Genomic DNA, 23,776 nt, shown 5'->3' with positions numbered 1-23,776 from the left:
TAAACCATCATCTAGTGTGGTATCTTGAGAGAAATGCTCTCCCAGGAAAATGCAGTTTCCACCAAGGTAGATCATGTATTGATCATGAGTTAATCTTGAAGTTATCATTGAAAACTCCTTTTTACTTTGCCTACACCTGGTTGCTGTATTTTTTGATTTTCAAAAGGCGTATGACAGCTGGAGGAGTGGAATCCTAAATATACTACATGAATGGGGTATAAATGCAAGGAAATCTTGCATTTATCAGGAGTTTCCTCAGTAGTCGGTCCTTTCAAATTTGAATTGGAACAAAATAGTACTCTGCTTGGAATCGTGTGTGAATCGACTTGATTCACATTTTCCACGGAAAAAACAAAGTACATTTGCTTTTCCCGATTGAGGAAACATGTTGACCCTCAAGTGTTTTTATATTGATAATCAGTTGAAGAATGCACACGGTTAAATTTCTAGAATTGTGATTTGACCAACGACTGACGTGGATAACACATTTGAAGGAGCTGAAGGTAAATTGTCTAAAAATGTTAGACATGCTGAGAGTCTAATACCTGTTGGGGAGCCAGTCGTATATGCATGTGGCACTTATTCTTCAGCATGAGTCGTTGCTCTAAATATGCTCAATGCAGTCCATCATTCATTTATTCGTCTTGCTGCAGATGCATTTTGCTCAAGCCCCATGGTAAGTCTGCTGGTGGACAGTGGTGAGCCATCTCTTTGGTATAGACAAAAGCAAATTATATGCTCCTACATGACTCGAGTTAAAGCGCCACCAAATCATCCAACCTTTGATGCGGTATTCTCCAACCAGCATGTTAATTGATATGAAGAGCAGTGCCTTCATATTTTTGCTCAGTGCCTTTTCTTAGCTCTAAATGTATCATTACCTCCGGTTCTTACTGTTGCTCCATGTTATACCCCCCTTGTCAACCTTCTCTAGTGAAGTGCTGCTTTGGTCTTCATCGCTATGATAAGAACACAAATCCACTTACATTACAAGAAAAATTCTGTAATCTTGTAAATAACATGAATCCTGAAGCTATTGTTTATAAGGATGGCTCTAATAATGTTAATTCTGTTGGCAACAGAACATATATGTTTGTCCTACCCGGCATCATCAGTATCTTCATTGCAGAACTGTATGCTATTAGTAAGGCCTTAAATATAATTAGCCCAACCTTTCGACACATAATTTTGCTCAAGATTCCACGAGTGCCTTATAGGTGATGTGACATTTACTGCAGACACCCTATTGTCTGTGTGATTCAGTGTGTTATTTCTCAAATGACTCGATATAATACAACTGTAAGCTTCTGCTTCATCTCAGCCATACTGGAATTTCAGGCAATGAGTGCGCCGATAATGTGGCAAAAGAGGCTTGTTTCCAGCCTCCTTTTGGTAAAATCACGTTGTTTTGAACGATCTTGTCTGTTTTTTCAAGAGAGTGGTTTATGATGAGTGGCAAAGTGAATGTAATGCTACCGTCAACATAAAATTCATCTAGTTAAGAGCACTGTGACACTCTGGAGCTCCTTATGCAGGAATAACCGTCGAGAAGAGGTTATTATTTATGAGCAGGGCACACTAGACTTATTCTTGGTTATCTGATGACTCTATAGATGCACCTGTTTGTGCTTGCTGTGACTGCCAATTAACTGTACACCACATCCGTTGGATTGTGTCTGTTATGCAGCATTGTGTTGCAAGTTTAAACGAGTGACTATCAGGCAAAATATGCTAGGGAATAATGAAATGATGTTATATGTTTTATGATTTCTTAGAGCCGTCCATTTACATTCAATTATTTGAATTTTCTGTAGTATGTTTAAGCTGTTTATACCGGTGTTATTTTTTAATATTAATATATTTAAAATATAAATATCATATCCAGGTGCTGATAACGACTCTTTGTCGTGCACCCAGGAAAAAAAAACAACATTGCAAGTGATATCTCCGCTGAAAAGGTGTCTGTAATTAACTGTGGAAGGTCCTTTCAAAGAAAACGTCCCAGTATTTTGAGAGCGGGTCATTTAATAATTTTACCATAACTTCAGCCAAAATCACAGTATAATATCAACAGTAACAGCTCGAAGTCCTAAAAGTATTTATGAGCTTAGTTGAAAATGCTTTAATATAGCCATAGAAATCTGTTGTTAATACACTATAGTCATTTATTTTTTAATCCTGACTACCAAATGTATTAAAATATTTCATACTGTTTTTTTAATATAAATTCTTGCGGCGGTAATTGATTTTTAATTATTGTACGCTATTACTTTTTAACTGTTAATTTCTGTTACACTTTTTGCTAGTGCAGCTGTGCTTTTAACTAATTAGCATCTGTAAAAATGAAATGTTGATATGTTTTTGCTTATTAGTTACTTTTAACTTTTTAAATAAAATATAATATTATTTCATTGTCTATGGTTAATTTTTTTTTTTTTACTGTGAACATACTATATGAAATTAATAAAAGTTTTCAGTTTGTATTTTGTCAAGTGCTTGTAAAATTTTTTTCACAGAATCTTATTCAAAGTTGCGGTCTTGGCAAAGGTGTATGTATCAAATACTTTGTGTTTTTCTTTTTTGTCTTTTGTTTACAGTTTGTAGCTTTTGTATGTATCATTACCCTTGATGATAATAATAAAAACTTTTATCTGCTTGCCTAAGTTAATCGCCTAACTAATGTTAAATTGTTTAATGTAAATCAAAGAGCTGCTTTTAAAAATATTTTTGTAATTACCTTTTATAAGAAAATCTTTACTCGTATGTTGTTTTTATTTTTTTTTTTACCTTAAAAAAAGTTATTCAGAAATGCTGATATCTTTTGTTTTTAATTTCAGAAAAGCCAACAATTTTATACATTTTTCTAATTTTTGTTGTTTCAATCTGTAAACTTAAAAATTTATTATTCTCTGTAAATTAGACATTATCAAGAGCGGTTACAGTTAACAAAAGTTACCAGAATATTTGGGGAATAGTAAACCCCTTACCCCTAAAAATAAACTTTACTGTTTTAGCTTATCAATGTGAAATTTGGTTTATTTTTTTTTCCCCAATTAATGTTGTTGAATAAAAGTAATTCTGAATTTTGTCGCTCATGGAGCTTAACTTTAAAAAGCTCTCTCTAAATACTGAGAAACTTGAGCATTATGTTGCAAAATAATTTGTATTGTATGTGACTGACTTACTATTATCTTCTGAAATTTTTTATAACGAACTATTGTGAAAACTAAAACATTAAATTCCTACCAATACATATCACTTTTATAAAAAAAAATTAATATTTATTATTGATAAGTAGGTCTACCATATGAACTAGTCTACCAAAATATGCCCTGATCAGAACCCTAAGCGATCCTGGTTTTCGGTTTTAATTTCATTATTTATATACATTTTTTTTGTTTTTTTAATATCAAATAAAAAGAAGTTTTTCAAGTTCATATTTTAATTATATTTCATTTTATTTGCAAATAAAAAATTTGATTCGTTTGCCCAAATTAGGCTGTGGTTATTGGTTTTTTTTTTATTGTTAAATTATTTCAGCATATTTACTACTCCTGATTCTCAGCTATCTGTTTTATAAATTCCAGTCTCTTTCTTCTTCTAAAGTATTAGTCTTCTATACATTCCTCAACCACCAAATTAACTAAATCTGGTTGTCTTATTGTTTGGATCATGAACCCAGTTTGCTGCTTTACACATTTCTGCTACAGTCTTCTCCTTCTCTCTTCCTCCATAACAACTACCCCTCCGATCACCCTTAAGACCATTTCATTTCATATTTTAACAATCCACCTAATTTTTAATATACTCCTGTGTTACCACATTCTAGAGACTTTATTCTTTTACATTTTACTTTTACTGTTGTCTACGATTTGCTGCCATAAAGTGAAACACTCAACAAAAATATTTTAAAGAATATCTTTCAAGATCTTAGATGTATTTTGATACTATAAAGCTCATCATCTATCCTTATTAAATTTTCCTCCCTAAATTGCAAGATTCTATAAGTTCTAGAGCATTTATGTTCTCGCTAACTTATTATTTAATTCCTTATTAACCTTAATTTCTATCATGTTTCATATTCTTTGTTTTACTCATACGAGGTCTGTTCAAAAAATAACCAAACTTTTATTTCTTTAATCTTTATTATTAATTTTAAAAATTAACGGTCCTTGTCCCTTTCAAAGTACTGCTCTCATTTATATACCTTTCCCAGCGGTATTTCCACTTCACGAAGCAGTCCTGGGTAGCTTCATTTGAAATTGCCTTTAAGGTCTGTGACAAATTTTCTTAAATGTCATCAGTAGTCTCAAAACAGCGTCCTTTCATCACTGATTTTAATTTCAGAAAGAAGAAAAAATCGCAAAGTGCCAGGTCTGGCGAGTAGGGAGGCTGAGGGAGGACAATCGTCTGATTTTTGGCACAATACTGACAAATTGACAAAGCTGAGTGTGCGGACACATTGTCATAGTGAAGAAACCATGAGTTGTCTCGTCATAACTCTGGTCTCTTTTTGTGGTTTTTTTTCACCTGTTGTAAAATGCCTTGATAGTATGCCCGGTTCACTTTTTTCAGTTTGAGGCAAGAATTCAAAATAGACAATTCCATTAAATTCGAAAAAACAAGAGAGCACTACTTTGACATTGGATTGAGACTGACGTGCTTTCTTGGGGCATGGAGATCCTTTGTCAATCAACTGTGATTATTGAACTATTATCTAGATGTCATAGAAAGCCATAAACCCAGCTTTCATTTCCCATTCTTTCTTTTTTTCATTTTTTTTTTATCCTTTGCGATATTTCATCATCATCGACTTGTTCAATAAGTTGCCAACAAACAACCACTTGATGTTCTTTCTGCTCTTTGGTCACCAACCTAAGAACAAACTTTGCTACAACTCAATGCATGTTTGATTTTTCAGTCAAAATGTCATGGCATGATCCATTCAAGATGCTAACCTCTTTTTCAAGTTCTCTAACAGTCAATTGGCGATTTGCACGCACCCGATCATTGATTTTCTGAATGCAGATGTCATCAGTTAAAGTCTAAGACCTTCTTCATTGTGGGTCATTTTCAATTGACTGACGATCACTTTTAAATCGTGAAAACCATTTACAACATTGCATGCCAACCAGAGCATAATCTCCGTAAGCTTGTTTCAAAAGTCAAAATGTTTCTGTGAAAGTTTTCCCAGTTTCACGCAAAATTTTACGTTGTATCGTTGCTCCTGAAAATCGCACATTAAAAAAATCGCTACTAACACTGAGAAATAAACAAGATATCAACAATCCAAGGACATGGAGGTACAGAGGAGGTTATGAGGAACAAGGCTGCCAACCACGTGTCACTAAATATCTCCATTGGTGCATAATTAAAAATGTTCGGTTATTTTCTGAACAGACCTCATATTTATTTTCATACTGATGTTTTCTATAATCAATAAATGCATTCCTTTCAGAATTTCTTCTAATAATTTTTTATATCTGCCAAAAGAAAAATATCATCAGTGAATCTTATAGTTTTATTTTATCTTCTTGGATATTTTATTCTATTCTCAAATTTACCTTTCAGTTCCTTTGTTGATTCCATAGAGAAGTTGAAGAGCAAAGAGAACAGGCTAAATCTTGTCTGAATCCTTTCTGAATCGGCGCTTACTTTTCTTTTTTCTTCTTGTACTATTACTATAACCTGATGCTTATACAGATTATATGTAAGTCTTTTTTCCTATTAGTTCAATCCAGTTTTCTTTAAAAATTTTAAACGATTTGTTCCATTCTTCATTACCAAATATCTATAAATGCCATGTAAGCATCTTATTCCAATTAATCTGTGCTTGTAAGATTATTGTGAGGTAATGGCCTCCTTCTATCTGTGCTCTTCCAGAAAGTAAACTAGTCTTCCTCTAGTACACCTTCTGTGCCGGCCTCTGTGGCACGAGAGACAGTGTCTCGGCCTTTCATCTGGAGGTCCAGGTTTGAATCCTGGACAGACATGACATTTTCACACACACTACAAATCATTCATTTCATCCTCTGAAGCAGTACCTAACGGTGGTCTCTGAGGTTAAACAAAAAAAGTACAAATTTTGTTCCTCTGTAAATGCAGTTATTGTAAAAGAAACAGATTAATATTTTTCTGCATACATAAACATTTATTTCTTTTATTCTGAAAAGTTTTAACATTTAAATTATGCTTAATTTGGCTATTATAAGTAAATTTCGCCTATATCTCCCTTAATTTTTATTAACTAATCAAATCCATTAAGGTAATTTTTATAACCCCTCTTTTTAGTTATATTTGTGGTTGTAACTTTAAATTCTTTTAAAAAAAAGTTGGCATCAGTATAAAGACGCTTAGCAATTAAAATTCTTTCAAATCTCTCTCACCTAAGAGAGAATCTAGGAAACACTGTTAAAAAAATAGTTAAAAATATTTTTGTCAAATTTATTCTTAGACAGTCTATTTTTGAAAAGGGTCGTGCAGAAATGTATTAATTGCATGTTTTGTATATTTTTTCTATCCATGAATTTATTCAAAAAGCATTCAAGGAGTATTGTTTTCATATATGTATGTGTTTTCATTATTGCAGTCAACTCTTGCTTATCTGTGTTACCTGTGAAAAATTATAAATTTTTAATTAGGTAGTTTGACTTCATAAAATAATTATCTTGTCTTCTCAATGATGAAATGTTACGTATTGAAGAATTTAATTTGATTGTTTGTGGCAATATCAAATTCCGCATTTCAAAGTATAAAATTCAGTCTAATGTTTTAAAAATTTGCACTATTACTGAAATTAGTGTTTGATAATACCAACGAGCTCAGTGACGTCAAATCTCTACCTATTATGAGGACTGGATTATGCTAAGCACAGTTGCTGCAGTCATGGAAAAGCACTGTAATTTTCTGAAAAAGTAGTAAATGGTGTAAAAAAGAGACTTCTTTGAAATTAAACTGTAGGAGGATTTTTGAGAAATCAAAACTACCATTTGATATGGTTATTTTGTTCACATAATCTTGGGTGAAGGAATATAACCAAAGCATTTAATGACTCTCCAATTACCCCTGCATGAACTTGTGTTTGATGATCAGTCACTGCACAAATCTTTCTTAGATCTGAAATACATACTTAGCCGATCAAATCACTGTTACAAGTCATGAAATGTACAGTATTAGACAAAATTTACTGAGTTTTTACCTACATGAATTTTATGAAGACATTACAACAAAAATAATGCTTTATTCCAAAAGCTTGCTTGCTGAATAACATTTTATATTATCCAGGATTAATTTAGGTTCTTCCAGTTAACGTTCTGTATAATCTTATCAACAGATTTCTTTTACTAGCAGTAAATCATTACTTAAATTTTATCTAAAATTATTTTCCACATTTCTTTAAGAATGTTGGAATTAACTTCAAAAGACCCTTATTATACAAAATAATATTCCTCCTTAAAAAAAATCAGAGTTATACTTCAATTTGTGTAATCCTTACTATTTTCTTATCAACACGGTGCTTTGAGGCATTAGTGAGAATTGACTGTATTTATATTTGTTTAAAGAATTATACCTGGATGAAGCTAGATCGTTTACATAAGCATGAAAAACTTTTCTGTTATTTGTGAATTTAAGTTGAAAAATAAAATGGTGTGATAATTTTCTAAGATAACTGTTGATTTATAAATTTTTTATTCAATCAATCAAGTTTTTACTTACTAATTTAGCATAAAATTAAACTTTCTCAAATAAACTTTTTATTTATATTTTTTTTTGTCATGTATTAAATTTTCTAGTATTTTCTTTCTCAATTTTAGTTTTAAAATTGTTTGTTTACTTTTCTCTAGTTTTATCTTTTCATGTGTTTGCTTAGATCATTGTATTTTTTTGGTGCTTTGCTTTTACTTTCGTTAAAAATTATTTTTCTTGTAAGTGATTCTTAAAAAATTGTTTAGTAGTTATATATTGTTGATTTTATTTCCAGTGTATTTGTTACTGAGATTAATATCAATTTTAATAGAGGCAGTGTTTGTAATTTACATGAAGGAGTACAGTAATCTATTACTTAATGCTCTTGTGTTGGTCCATATTTATAGCTGCGATATGTGTAAAACATCTGACGCTAGTCAGAATTACTTTCTTGTACAGTCAGCTCCTGTGAGGGACAAAAGAGTGAGTAAAAGTCCTATGCTTGTAGGATTGAATACTGCCTGCATTTTAGCGGGGAGTTGAAATTCAGTTCATCAAAGAATCAAAAAAGGGAATAGGGAAGCCCCACCTCACTACTCTTTTTATAGTAATCCTGGGATGGGATTCATTTATTCTCCAGAATAGCTATGGTGTTTTATAGCAACTTGTATCTTTTTGATATTAGTTCACTTGTAATTTTTTTGGCTGTTAATACCTCTACATACAAAATAAAACTAAAATATATTCCATTTAAAATTTGTCACTGTGTTATTTATTTATTTATTGTTATGTGAAATTTTAATGGTAAAACATTTTCAATATAGCCTCTATATTACAACGGAAACTTCTAATTCCTGTGATTGTTTAATAATTCAACATATATCTGATACTTCCTTTTTTCATTGAAATACTTCTATACCTATCGCTATTATTAGATTTATTCCATTTTCACCTTTGTTATTTTCTGTTAACTTGTTATATAATTATTTGTTCAATTCTTTCTACTTTTAGAGTCTTCAGCTTACTATCTCCCATCGTGATCACTTTTGTTTTTCTATCACCATTTCATTTAGTATTCTATCATAGTGTTGTAATTTTTAAATTTTTTGTTAAATAGCTTGTGCTTCATCTTCTAAAAAGAAAATTGTCATTTACGTACCTTAAACAATTTATTTTCTTTCCTGTTATATTGATCCATTCATCTTCTGGAGAATTTTTTTATTGTAACATATATACTCCAAAGGCAGATTTTTAATTAGCCTGATTAATTTTTAAATCATCTGGTGTATAGTTTTTTAATAAACATAGTATACATTTTCTCTTGTAATGAATATTTCATGGGATATTAATATTGCTTGATTCTAATAATATTAATACTTTTACGTGAATTTGATTATAATACAGTAAAACATCAATTATCGAAACTAAATGTTGGAAAACCAGTTCGGTTACCAAAAATTTCTGATAATCAAGGAATTTTTATAACCTTCTAAAATAAAGTACTATACTGGGCAGAAAATCTCAGAAAGAAGCTTTTCTTAAAGCAATATTGGTTTTAGAAAAATGGATAGTGACGCGGAATGAATGATTAATACTGCAAATATGGTAGGCCTATTGAGTATACAGTAATACTGTACATATAGTACTGTATTTTTTATTAGTACAGATACAGAAGCCTTTTGACTACAAAAAATTCAATGAAGTACAGCATGTTCTCTATTTTGTCTTACTGTAAGAGTCACCAAAGAGGAGTTGCAAATAAGAAGTAATGGTACTGTACATAATTTCATAATTCTAAGTAACAATTTATTAATAAAACAAAAAAAACACAAATTTTCTCGCATTTATGATTTTAAAACCTAACCAAAATATTCAATTTGTAAACAAGTTCAAGTAGGTAAGAAGAAATAAAAAAAGTTACTCTATTGAAATTTGCAAATTAAGAACAAAAAATTTATAAATAGATTTATATAGGTTGTTTTTACATTTTGCTAATCGCTGTCATCTATCATTTGACACAACACTGTCTCTAAATCATTACATCCACGTTTTTTATTATTAGCTGCACTTCCCAAAGACATCGACACATTGTCACCTATCAGCCCTCTACTTGAAGTAGGAATTTTGGTGAAGAAGTCACCAATTTTTGTCTGTTTCACTGCCTTTTTTTGTTTTTATATAACAACAGAATGAAAAGATCTAAAGTGGTTATAGAATTCGTAAAATAAATTATCATTTGATTTCACGATAAAATCAAGAATGTCGTTGACCCAAGCTCTAATATTTGACATTTTTTGTAAATTTTCTTCTTTATCACGTTCATCACTTGTTGTCACAATCTTTTATTTTCCTAAATTGCCATCACTTCATCTGCTATCTCCTTTTTACTAAGCATACTGGGATCACCTTCGCCACTCTCAAGCCCGTCTCTCACATCATCTTCAGTCACATTCTTCCCAACTTTTTTAAAATCCCATTTTAGTCCTCTACTTCTAGTTGAAAGTCTATCCTTGTTTCTGTATTGGCAAGTAGTTTTTTCCAAGCATTCTGAAGAGTTCTAATTTTTACAGATTTCCAGACCTCTAAAAAGTTATAAACTGCAGTTCTTATATTGTATGAATCAATGTTTTTCAATGTCTGCTCCCCGCGGTTGTCATTTATATTTTCACTAGCATCTTCTTCCAAAATAATGAACACCTCTTCTAAGTATTTCTTTCAGTATGCCCATTTTGTAGCATCTATCACTCCCTGTTCCACCGGCTGAATAAGAGAATTTATATTAGGCAGCAAGTATGGACACTTAATCTTCCTATCATGACTTTGTAATGGGTCTGGGTGAGCTGGGAAATTATCTAATAAGAGTAATGCTTTTACGTCTTCCTTAGTAACTTTCAGATCTTCTGTTTGAAACCTTCAAACAACCTTCTGTTTTGAACACTTCAGGTACAAACTTTTCATGAAACCAAGACGAAAGAACCCTTTGCTTAAACCATGCGTGTAATGAATGGGCATTTTATTTGCCAAAATAAGATCTTTCAGTTTTTTGTGGTGTTTCCAATTTTCCAGCAGTCAGTGGTGTTAATTGGTGGCTTTCCACCCAATTCACAGACTAAAGAGCAGAAAGTCTTTGTTTCAATTTTTTATGACTGAGTATGCGTTTTGCATTTTTAAAAGCCTGTGTGTTTTTGGGAAGAGTTTTCCAGAATAAGCCTATCTCATTCCCATTGTATATTTATTATTCCTTTTACCCTTACTTACTGAATCACACACCAGTAACAACACATAATCTTGTGAAATGTACACATATACAATACTGTTTATACAGATACTGTATGTACGGTATAGATAAAAAGTGTGTGCAAATTTTACACAGTATATAATATGACGTGTCATCAATATCACGGACAAGAGATTACTGGCCCACTAGGCAATATGACTGACTTAAGATCGATGGTTATGTAGTCTATAATGAACTTATGAATCATCAAAAAACCTTTTTCTTATCGGTTTTCATTTCCTATTACAGAATGTTTTAGTTTGGAAATATAATTTAAACTGAATTTCTTTATTAAAACCCACACCAATACAATTTTTTTCATGAAGATTAAGCAAACACAAATTATAAACACACAATACAAATTGTGTGGTGGCCTATATCATATCATTATTTCTGAGAATTAAATGGAAATAAGAATATTTACTGTATTATTTTATAGCTCTCTTTGTTAAATAAAGAGCAATAAAACATCAAGCAGAATCTATTATGCACAGCAGCATGGCATTAAGAAGTGTAAATTTCATTGTCATTGAATAAATAGTTTTTCTACATCAGTTTTTCTCATTAATTATTGGACATCCCTCGTATTTGTTTTTCCACTTTATGTTTTGAAATGTTTAATTCTGCCGTTTAAAAATAAAACGTGACTTTTCATAAAGTGGTAATTTAATTGATGATTTCTTTTTATGTTACAATGTGGGCTTTATGCAGAAATAATAGGTCATCCAAATTTTTTTTATAAAGATACAATAGTCCAAGCACAAATATCTTATTTAGATGCTATAACGCTCACTAGTATGACAATACATTATAGCTATAACATTTTAAGTCTTCCAGGACATTAATTAGAACCTGATAATAAGTGGTGACCAAATAACAGAATTATAAAGTCAAGTGTTAAAAGTCCTTAACAGGCTGTCCAAATCATCCTCTTAACAGTCCTCTAGCAATATTTTACTTTAAAAAGATAGCATTAAATTATTACCATTGTATGAAATCTTAAAATTTTTATTTTATTATAGGGAGTGAAGCTGTACTAGGACCTCCACAACCGGTTTGTTACAGAACAACTGAACAAGGATTACCGCTTGAACAAGCTGTATCAAGACAGAGATTACGTCCAGGATCTGGTTATTTGTCAGTTAAAGTTGATACTGATGGACCAACTAGAGTTATTCAGATACACGATATTAAAGAAAAGGTATTATTATTTTTTTTCAGTATGTTCAAGTTAGGGTTGTATATTATCCATCAAAACAATTGTAGCTCTAATCCTAACTCTGGTATTCAAAATATTATTTTAATTTTTGGTTGAATTTATTGGAGTCAGAATTCACAATATTATTATTTTTTGCTTCAACCTCGGTAGTATTCAGTTATAAAGATACATTATTTTTGAATGAGCAACTTCTTTTTGTTAATAAGTAAATTTTAACCATCAACCGACTAAACTTTTCTAAGGAATTAATTTTTTGCTTATGGGGCCTGTATTTCAGAGACTTTACATTAATGCTTGATATTGTACCGTGTCCTTTAGTCATTTATAACTGTTCACAAATGGTAAAACTTCAAATGAACATCAGAAACTGATTATTTTTATGAGAAATTATTTTGTATAACACAGGATTTTACTTAACTTTTTAATGACTAGGTTTTATAAATTAGTTTGATATTTCATCAAGTTTTATTTATTTATTTATTTTTGTAAGCAACTATAGGCTAATCACCTGGTTACAGCTGCTGGTGAAAAATGAACTTTTGGAGCATGTGAAAAATGCTAAAACGGGGATTTGAAGTTGGACCTGCCATATAAAAGACAGTGATGCTACCACAGAGATTGGCAGAATGTTTATCGTGTACTTTTATTTATAGTAAACATTTTTCATTTGCTGTACATTCAACTTTTATGTCGCCAAATAATTTATGAACTTTAAAATATGAAAAACCCACTTTTTAAAGTGGTGAAACCACTTCTTTTTTTTATTCAGAATTTAATTTTCATCCAAATAAAACTGATTTTAATTTGTAATCTCATGTTTGTTTTTAGCCATTAAATTGGCTTAAGTATGTGATAGTAACGTTTCTATATTATCAAGATTTTTAATTAAATTTAAAAAAAAAAGAACGTGCTTGAGTGGGTAAAAGAAAACATGCAAAAATATATTTACAGAAAATGTTAAAAGTATTCACATTGTATTAGTATCAGGTTAGTATTAGTAGTATTAAATGAAAAAAAGTCTTGCATTTGCCACATCAGTAATATATTGAACAGCAAGTTAAAAAACATAAGTAGTATATATACAGATTAATAATAAAAGAATGGTATAGTTTAGGGCAGGAATTAAATAAAAGCATAAGTACTAATAATTACATTGTTTTATCTGTCAAATTTCAATCTCAAATAGTTTTGTTACATAATCACTCAATTTTAATGTGTGCCCTTAACATCCCTTACAAATGTCCAATCAACATTCAGTTTCTGCCCATACACAACATAACGTATCTTCTGTTCCAGTTATGATTGCTCAACTCCATAACAATGGCAACTGACAGAAAGTGAGAGGAAATGAGTTAACAAGTATTGAAATATTAGTAATAGAGGAAAGAAAGCAGCATTTCTCGCTCCTATCTTGACCTAAGACAAAATGGCAGCACTTGTCGCTTGTACATTTTGTTCTGGCCTTATATTTTAATGTGCATTACATTTCAGCCACCCTTCACATTATTATACAATGTTTAGTTCAGTATTTCTCTTTAATAGAAATGTGTATAATATTTTTCTGTTTATTTTTAAAATCGATGAATTATTTTTTTTTTTTAATTAATATTTGCAAAAAAATTAGTGTTTTTCATTAAAATACAGGATTAGGTTACCAACTACGTGATTAGTTATGAATATAGACGGCACATTTTTTAAGTTTACAAACCAGTTTTCATTAACAGTAGAAAAGTGTAGTAGTACAATGAAGTAATTGTTTATTCTTTTTCTTTTATCCAGAGAACTTATGCTATGGTTGAAGAACGTGATTGGGTTAGCATTGTCGCAAATCAAAGACCATCTGATAATGTATTGACTGATGAATCAAGTAATTCTGTTACAAGTGATGTTAGCGAATTGCAGGTTAGTGTTTTTAATTATTATTGAAATGTTTTTGATAAAATGTTATAGTATGAGTTTCTAAAATATTACATTGATGAATTCTAAACTTTAATTCCAAGGCTGCCTCTTTTTTCTATTATCTTCACTTAACTTTGTCCTCTTATTGTCAATAAATCTAGTTTATACTTTTTTCTGTCCAGACATCTGTATTTATCTTTATACTGTTTGTTAAAGATTATAAATTAATAAGTTTAAAATTAGATGTATTATTATAAATACTATGATAAAATTTTAATTTTTTTTTTTTTTCATTTACTACAGCTGAGTGTTAATTTACCATCCGGTATTGGTGTTAGTTTAATATCACGTCATCCACCTGAAGAATTGGTGTTTATTCAATTAACCGGTATACAATTAAGTTCTCTTTGGACGAACACAGCTAATATGTTTGATATGTCTGTCAGAGATATACAGGTAAAATTTTATTTAGATATTAATTATATAATTTTCTTTTTCTTTTGTGATAATTTTATTTTATTTTAGTGGTAAAGTTTGTAGTTACACTGATAGACAAAAACAAATATTTTAATGTTTCTCTAAGTATGATACCATTTCTTGAATTCTTTTTTGCGTGCATTACCGATCTGTAAATATAATTTTTCTATCACCCTTAGTTTTAAAAAAATAAGGGAAAATATAATTAAAATCTCTAAAATTTGTAATTTTGCATGCCCATACCTGTGTTAGAATGATTTCGCTGTTGCTTTTCTTTCATAAATAGTCTCAGGCACATCCTGAATTAATGTCCAACAGTAATCGGCTAGCATGTTATTATTCCATTTCCCTTTATAGCAACTTTCCATCACCGAAATGTGTTGCTGGAAACATTCACCGCTTATGTCTCTGAGGTTGTCTGGGAAAAAATCCAGATGTGAGCGGAGGATATGTATTTTCAAAAAAATATTACATCCCATAGCTCTATATGAAGTAAGAAGTTGATTAACAGTATCTTGGTAATTGTCGGATTTTTGTTTGCCGAGAAAAGTTTTGCAAATGTCTTTAAATGAAGCCCAAGCTACTTTTTCATTTACGTTATTTAACGTCGAGTTAAATAATCATCTTTCACCAACTGTCTTATTTGAAGACCAACAAATATTCCTTCTTTAATTTTCCCTTCACTTACATTCAGAAATTTCTGCCTGATGTACAAAAATCCAGGACTATCCTTCTTCATTGCTTTTACAAAATTTTTCATTAGTCCTTGCTTGATATAGTGAAGGGGTAAAAATATTTTTTTGGGTTCAACGAAGGGCTCATGAATAATATTTTTCTCATTTGGAGTTAAGTTGTCTTGTTTCTTCCACTCTTTGGTAACATACTGTTAATCCCTAGCTCATTTTCTCATTCGCAAAGAAAACACATGTACTTAGTATAGCCTAACTGCAAGCCTAAAAAAATAGCTATAACTTTCAAATCACCACGTATGTTCCAGGTATGTATTAAAAAAAAAATTATATTTTATAATTTATTTTTTCATGAACATCTTTCATCATGTCTCTGTAAACATCTTTCATCATGTATGTCTCTTTCAAATTAATTAAAGCAATTGGTATCGAAGGATATTTGTTACCGTTGTGTAATAGAACCATTTTTAAATATACTTGGACTTTAAATCTACTTTCATAGATAAAAATCTATGAAAAGGCTCCACTCCTCAGGTTTATGAACTTGTCGTAAGTGCAACATAACCTCATCAATATTTGTCCAATAAACCAAATTATTTTCATCAATAAAGTACTAAGAAAGTTGTTTTTGTTGACTTTGAAAGCCCAAAATTTTTGTATTTTTTTGAAGTACATTCCAACCTTGCAGTCTTGATCCCAACAATTCAGCTTGATTTTTTGATGAATTTAAATCCGTAACCAGGTCTTTTAATTCACCTTGTGATATAAGATGTGGCTTATTGGTAGATAAATCAAAATCATTGCTGTCTTCTTTAGTACTGCCTGATTCTTCATCGCTGCTTTCAAAACTTACATTCACAGGTGGCTCAGGAACTGGAGTAATTTCACAGGCCTGATTGCAGATTGCAATGAGGGATATTTTACAGTATGTTTAGATTTTTAGAAATTCCAAACACTTGTTAAACAAAAGTAACAGTTGGTTACATGATCCTTTGGTTCATGCCAAAGCATAGGTACATCAAATGGCAAAGTTTTCCTTGTACCTTTCAGCCATCCTCTTAAATATACAGAACAATTAGTGCGTACTATATGAGGAGCTCACGTCTTATCCTGATCACCAGTTTTATACTGAAAGTACAAATGATATGCTTTTTTAATTAAAGGTGTAATATTTTTTCTATTTGATTTTATGGTAAACTCACCACAAACATAACAAAAGGCATCCACATCATTTACACAATTTTGAGGCATTATGACACGCACTGTTAACAAACTTAAGACAGCAATAAGACTGAACAAAATTAATTCATTCCTAAATCCAGTGCTTAATACAATCAACACAGCTGCATGTTCAGCTACATGTTTTGACTGTTCAGACATGATTAATCTTGTCCATGAAGGCTCAATCTTCAGTATTAGATATGATGTCATAATATGTGACTATGATATGATTTAATTCTTTGGCTAGTATTGTTTATTTATAGCTTACAAATTATGTTAACAAAGTTAAACAATAAAAAATGAGCTAACAAAATACAATATAGGAGCTTAAAATGCTAAGTATAGTTTGAAAAATGAAAAAATTCTTCAATTAAAATTTAAAAATTTTTCAAAAATGATGGCTGATAGAAAGATTTCCTGAGTTCATATTCGTTTTCAGCATCAAAAAACAGATTAAAGTCATGTATCACATGTTAGAAAACCAAAATATGTTTATCAGTGTTATTATTAAATATAATGTACATTATTAATTTTATTTTTAATCATTAAAGTTATGGGTTTTTTATAAATCAAATTTTGTTTACAGGTGGATAATCAGTTGTTTGAAGCACAATATCCTGTTTTATTGTATGTAACGCCTAGTTCTAGAAGTACCGATCCAGAAGAAACTGCTAGACCTGCTATTCAAATCACTGCTGAAAGAGTGCCACAGACAAAGGATTCCAATGCTGAAATATTCAAAGTTGGTATCAAGATGTTCTTCAGTATTTAACAAGTACATTTTATTGAAAATATGAATAAGAATACATTTTAGATCACTGGAATCTCATTAAGGTTTTGAGATCATTCATAGATTTTTTATACCAACAAATTTTTTTGTTAGTTCATTCCATATTCTAATACTTTGATTTTCTCCAATATTAGCAGTACCAAAAGAATAAAGTTAAGTAAAAATAAGAAAGGTACATTAGTAACATTCTTATGCTAAAAAATGATTACAATTAAAATGTAATTGTTATTAATAATAAATTTTTCATTAACTAATACTTGGGGTTAAAACCTTAAACAGTGGGAGTTTGATCAGTTCCAGATCCCCACGTATGCGTTTATCCCCAGGTTATTTATCTATGTGAACATTAATTTGTTCCTCCTATCACCTGTTCAAAAATTAAGCTTTACAGATTGTAATTGTTACTATACAAGGTGATTACTAATGAAATAGACACTTTTAATGACGTGAAAAAAATTTGTTTTTTAAATTATTACTTACACAGCTTTACAGGATAGTTCTTAAAGGTTGACTATATAAGTGTTTTGTGTTAGCAACATGAGGCACACAAAAAGTAGCAATTCATGCCAAACATATGAAAGCATATCCTGCTTTACACTAGCAATAGCAGTTTTGTGATAAGTCTTAAGTCACTACATCAATAGGAAGGAACAGGGTTGCATCCAGCTCATAATAGTAGGGAGGCAGTTTTCTGAATTTAATTTTTTCATGATGGAAGGGTAGTTTGTGATGGTGGAGGGGGGTGCATGCAATAATACGCAGTAACATAAGGAAGAATAAAATATTTATTAAAAAAAAAACTAATTTTGTAACAATAGTTTACGAGGATTAGATGCAAATTGTCTAACTACAGCTTCAATTAATTGCTCTTTATTAGCTAAAACCCATTGTCAGTGAATTGCTTTTTCGGTACTATCAATTTATGATGAATCGCCTTCTGGTATTAGATTATTTTTCTTTCAATTCATAAAATCTTTATTTACAGCTTTTTTTTTAATATATTGATCCTTCTGGGATATAAAACCTGGGTATAAAACCCAGTTCCTTTGATTTTTAACAAATAGTAATCATTGATGCTAATAATTTTAATATATATAGATCAGGATATTTTCAGTGTACGAGGGTCATACAAATATAAACTGGAAATTTGCCAGTGGGTATGTAGTGGTTGTCAAGCAGTGAATGTGGTGGAGCTCTGTGGGTAGTTAGGTGGATATATGTGGAGGGGAGCAACTGGCCTGCCATGCTCGTAGGTCACGTTCCTACATCAGTAGCAGAATATTGTGAGCAGGAGATAACATTATCCGTGGCGCAGTAAATTATAATCTGATCACCAACAAAGGTGTCAAATCCTCTGAAATTTTGACCCGACTCCAGGTACAGTTCAAAGATGCTATTCTGTTAAAAACTCAAGTGATTGATCGGGCCAAAAAATTTTGAAGGGGCATGATGTAGAAGAGAATGAAGTCATAAACGTCCATGGACAAGCATCAATGATGATAACATTTAGGCTGTTCATGGTCTTATGGAAGATGACTGCTGCATAACCTTCACTGAAATTGTATCAGAGGAGGGCATAAGTGTTGGGAATGTGCTTACAATGTTGTCAAACGCTCTTCGATACAGCTAAATTTTAGGAGATGGATTCCACACTTCTCACTGAGGCATAGAGAAATATCCAGAAAAACATTTGTCAGTGGCTTCTGAATCACTTTAAGGAAAAAGGAGAGGCATTTTTGGACCATATTGTGACCTGCAATGATATGTGGATCCACCACTAACCCCCCCCCCCCCTGAAAACAATAGAACAAGTATGGAGTGGTAGAAAAGTGGGGAGGGGGAACTGATCAAAACCAAGAAACTTTTATCAGCTAGAAAAATTCTGCAATTGTGTTTTGGGACTCAAAAGGTGTGCTGCTGATTGATTTTCTGCGTGAACAAAAGACGATAAATGCGGCATGGATGATGATTTGCGAAGTCCTCCTCCACGACAATGCACAGCCACATACAGCTGCTCAGACTCACAGTAAACTGGCTTAAAATTCATTGGACACATCTTGAACACCCACCGTTCAGTCCAGACTTCTCACCATATGACTTCCACACTTTCGTTTTGCTGAATGAAGCTTTAGAAGGAGAAAAATTCAAAGATGATGCTGCAGTCGAGCATTATATATGCAATTGGTTATTGGAACAGCCATCTTGTTTTTTTATTAGGGGATCAGGAAGCTACCTATCCAATGAAGAAAATGTATTTCTCTTGAAGCAAACTATGCAGAAAAATAACATAATTTGTTTGTAATTTTATCTAATATCAGTAAAGCAATGTAAACAAATTCTGGTTTATATTTGAATGACCCTTCTATTGATTGTGTGATTTTCCATAATTAACTTCTTATTTATTTGTAAAAATATTTTAATTTCTGTTTAATTATTTCAAGTTTTCATTATGCCCCTCCATAATCATTTATTCTACGTTGAAATAGACATTTCAGTTAAATGTAAAATTTAATTTTATATTTATTTTAAATATTATTTTAGCAAGTCTCCTCACTATGATATTTCTCTTTTTGTAGCATCTTGTGCTTAGAGTTAAAAGTCTATCGCTTAATGTTGAAGAAAGGCTTGCATTAAAATTATTTGAATTTGCCGGATATGCTGCTCAAGAAGAAAAAGAAGACGTTAATGAAAGTGATTTTGAAACACAAAGGATGCTCGCTGAAGTTACATCTACAAATGCCAAACGATATTATTTTAGATGTTTAAAATTAATATTCAGTCAGGTAATTAATTGTTTTATGTTTTTATATAGTTTTAAAATATACACTTTCCTCAGAATTTTTCATGTTTTTTTTTTAATTATCATTTAGCTCATTAGCTGCAGGTTAAAATTTTCTAACCTTTCTGGGTGCTATTCTGGTCCATGAGACCTGAAATTCATCTCCTTCTAGTGCAGTAAAGAAATGGTTGAAACTTCCCCAGTCCAAGGCATATATTTTGATTTTTAATATTATTTTATTAAATTATAGCAACCTATAACTTATTTTTCATCTGTACTTTTTAGTACACACATTCTGGTCTCCAGAATCATGGGCTGCACTATGGTTATGAATTATTAGTAAAGTGCGTGCGATTCCTCCCACACAGATCTGGATCATTTTATTCATTCATTGTTGCTTACTTACTGTGTAAGTATAAATTTTCTAAGAATATGCCTGGCTGTTTATTTTTATCTCAGTCAGTTTATATGTTTTATTTTGATTACTGGTTACTTGACTGATTAATCTCACTAATTACCCAATAAACCCCAAAAGTATGGCATAAATTTGTACAAATGGATATATTTGTGAAATAATTATGTGCAGGTAAAGGGGCAACTAATTCAAAAGAAAAATCATATTGAATCAATAGTATTGAATAAATAAATGCTATAGAATATCCAGAGGGAAGAACACTATATGCAGATAATTTTTATTCTGGTATGTGAAAAGAAAACCACATACTGTGGAACTTTACAAAGTAACCAGAAAGGGTTTCCAAAAAAAATAACAAAGTTAAAAAATAGTGAAATGATTGGCCAAAAAAATAAACTTAAAGTAATAAAAATGTAAAGATAAATAGCAGTTAAGATGTTAACATTATATATTCTTGACATCAGTTTAGTCGAAACAAAGAAGATAAATAAAAAAGGCAAAGCAATGAAAAAACCAAGTTCTGTAATACATTGTAATAAGGCAAAAAAAGGATAGGTGTTAGTGACCAAATCTCTTACCATTCTGTTTTGTGTAAAAGTGTAAAATGGTACAGAAAAGAAGCATTTGAATTACTTGTTGGAGTGGTAGCAGTTAAAGCATGAGTTATTTATAAGATGATTCTGATAATAAAAAAATTACTGTAACACAATTCAAGAGAACATTAGTTCATATGGACAATAAAACAGCAGAGAGAGAACCAAGCCACAGACTTTGCCACACATTTGTCAAGCCAGAAGGTCTGGGACGAAAGCAATGAAAAATATGCAGTGGTTGCTACAAAAATCTAAAGAAAACAATGGTTAGCAAAGAAGCAGATAGAAAAGCATGTAGTTATTTCTTAATGCCAGGACTGTAACAGAAAGCCAGGATATTGGCTGGAGTGTTTTAATTCATATCATTCAGCAGTTTAAACGAAAACTCGGATTTTTATTACTCATCGCTTGTTCTGTTTTTATTTTTTGTTTAGGATTATTTTGTTGTGAGTGCTATTATATCAGTATTAATTGATCATAATCTGATATCTGGAATAAAATAATTATTTCATATCTTTCATTAATAAAAACACTCTGAAAAGCTCAAGTATTTTTTTTTTATTATTGTTTATTCTTTTAATCATGTTATTTTTATTTTAGATAATTTCAGTGTTACTACTTTTTACAATAACTTTATTGTGAAATGAAACAAATTTTCATTTGTACTGACTGAATTTCTGTTTCATTTCTGCATTACATAGTTGCACAAACATCATTTCATTTTATTTTTTTGTGGTTCATAGTTGTACATGCCCCTATAAAGTGTTTTATTAAAATAAAATAAAAAAATTGTTAAACTAATATGAAGGTAAAGCATAAAAGTAAAGTTAACAGTCATAAAAAGCTGACAACACAGTTATAGGACTTTCCTGTCACACAGATTTTTTCTGATGCAAGGCTTACACACACACACACGTTAATTTAAAATATTTATTATTTTATTTATTATTTATTTATATATTTTATTAAATATAACTTTTTTTTTGTTTATTTAATTCTTCTATGGTTCTAAAACAAAAGCGCACTATTGATGCGATATACCCACCTAGCCAGTAGCTTTGAGCATTTTTTGGTGTGGAGGTGTGATTTTTCAAAAAAAGATTGGCAAATACTATTATTATTTTATTGTTAAAAAATGTGCCTAAGAAAAATATGACCTTAATTAGGGAAAGTCTCAAGATACTGATTGTACTTGCTGTACAATCTCACCCCCTTGACATTTAAAGTTGAAAATTTAATGGCATGAGTGCCCCATATAAATAAGTAATCTGACCAAGTTTGGTCAAAATCAATGTAGTAGGTCTGGAAATATAAGGTGATTAGAGTGTGACACAAAACACACTCATCTGGTTTTTTGGGTTTCTTAGATGTCAAAACGTCAAGATCCAATAAAAACCATATATTCCCAAACTGGACCAACTACATTACTTTCCCTTCTACAGCTATAGTGCTACATGGAAAAGTAAAAATTGAATTTCATTACATGTTATGAAATTCACTTCTTCTGAGCAGTGTGGCACTAAGTCCCCTGTGTGAGGAAAAATTTGACCACCTTGTACACATATCCTCCTGACTCGGGGATACATAAACGTAACATTTTTCTAAGCGTATGTAATGTATACAAATTAGTTGGATACACTTTTTAGTTCATCATGATTCAACAGATGGCATCACTAATAGTGATTATATTACAGACACCGGTGACCAGAGCTGCACTGATATGATACCCTTCTTCCCCTTAATGGAGAGAGGAGACACAGGCATGTGAAGCCAGGAAATCTTGACGCTGCAGCTAATGTTATGTTGCCTCCAGCTACCGGGGACCAGAATAGCCCCTAACATCTTAGGAATAGATTCGTTTCTTATAAAGTTGTTGTCAGATAACAAGCTCCAAAAAATAAATAATATTGTAATTCCAATTCGTCAGACCAAAGTGGTCAAAATTAGTAAGATTTAAATTGAAGAGGTCTTAAGATAGATAAAACATAGGAAAAGTTAGTTTAATTTTTTTAAAATAATAAGTTAGGCTGCAGTTAATACTGTGAGGAAATGTAAACTAAAATAAGAATAAAGGATATATTACATATTTTGAAGTTAAATGAATAGCATAGGTAGAACAGAGTGAAGGAATCATTTCAATTCAATCAAGCATCTGAGAAAAACAAGAATGGATTGCATTATTTTACTAATGTATTGTTTGATTACAGGTACGACTTAGTGTCATGACTAGTAATAAATTAGGTGAACGTCTTACTGAAATAAAAAGGAAGCTCGGTTTAACATTAATTAAGTTTGAAGATGCCGCTGTTGAATTAGAACCATATAGCAAATTACATATATTTGAGACCGGACAGTTCCTTATTAATTCAATTTTAAAGCACTATAAAGACGTAAGTATCGATAAAATAATTATAAGTAATTTTATATAACTATGTTAAGGAATAGAATTGATTATTTTAATGCAAGCAGAGTGGATGAGTAAAATTAACATTAATATTAGGGATCCATCTAAGAATTTATATGTAATTTAAGTTTAAAATTTAATAATATAAAAATGTTTTTGAAATTTTGCAATAGCAGATACACAGCTATTCATTCAATAAATAAAAAACAATTAGACCAGAAATCATTCTGGAATAACGGTTATCTCATGAATAGAAAAAGTTTGGAAAGTAGTACTGAGACAGGATATAGTTAAAGCCATGTAAATACTTATTTTATAAATCGGCTT

The 23,776-nt window shown here is 30.8% G+C and overlaps 1 protein-coding gene across 1 annotated transcript in view; it reads left to right on the top strand.

Annotated features, from left to right (window-relative positions):
• The window catches only part of Vps13D (vacuolar protein sorting 13D), a 250,013-nt gene that overhangs the window by 212,645 nt on the left and 13,592 nt on the right, over window positions 1-23,776 (top strand). Inside the window, exons 59-64 of the mRNA XM_075378066.1 lie at window positions 11,986-12,164; window positions 13,962-14,084; window positions 14,385-14,537; window positions 17,055-17,210; window positions 19,835-20,041; window positions 23,253-23,435. Of these exons, the coding sequence (XP_075234181.1) occupies window positions 11,986-12,164; window positions 13,962-14,084; window positions 14,385-14,537; window positions 17,055-17,210; window positions 19,835-20,041; window positions 23,253-23,435 (1,001 nt within the window). The remainder of the gene's footprint in view (window positions 1-11,985; window positions 12,165-13,961; window positions 14,085-14,384; window positions 14,538-17,054; window positions 17,211-19,834; window positions 20,042-23,252; window positions 23,436-23,776) is intronic.

Source organism: Lycorma delicatula, chromosome 11 (assembly GCF_047948215.1).
Source record: "Lycorma delicatula isolate Av1 chromosome 11, ASM4794821v1, whole genome shotgun sequence".
NCBI lineage: Eukaryota > Metazoa > Arthropoda > Insecta > Hemiptera > Fulgoridae > Lycorma > Lycorma delicatula.
This window is presented reverse-complemented; position numbering and strand designations above follow the sequence as displayed.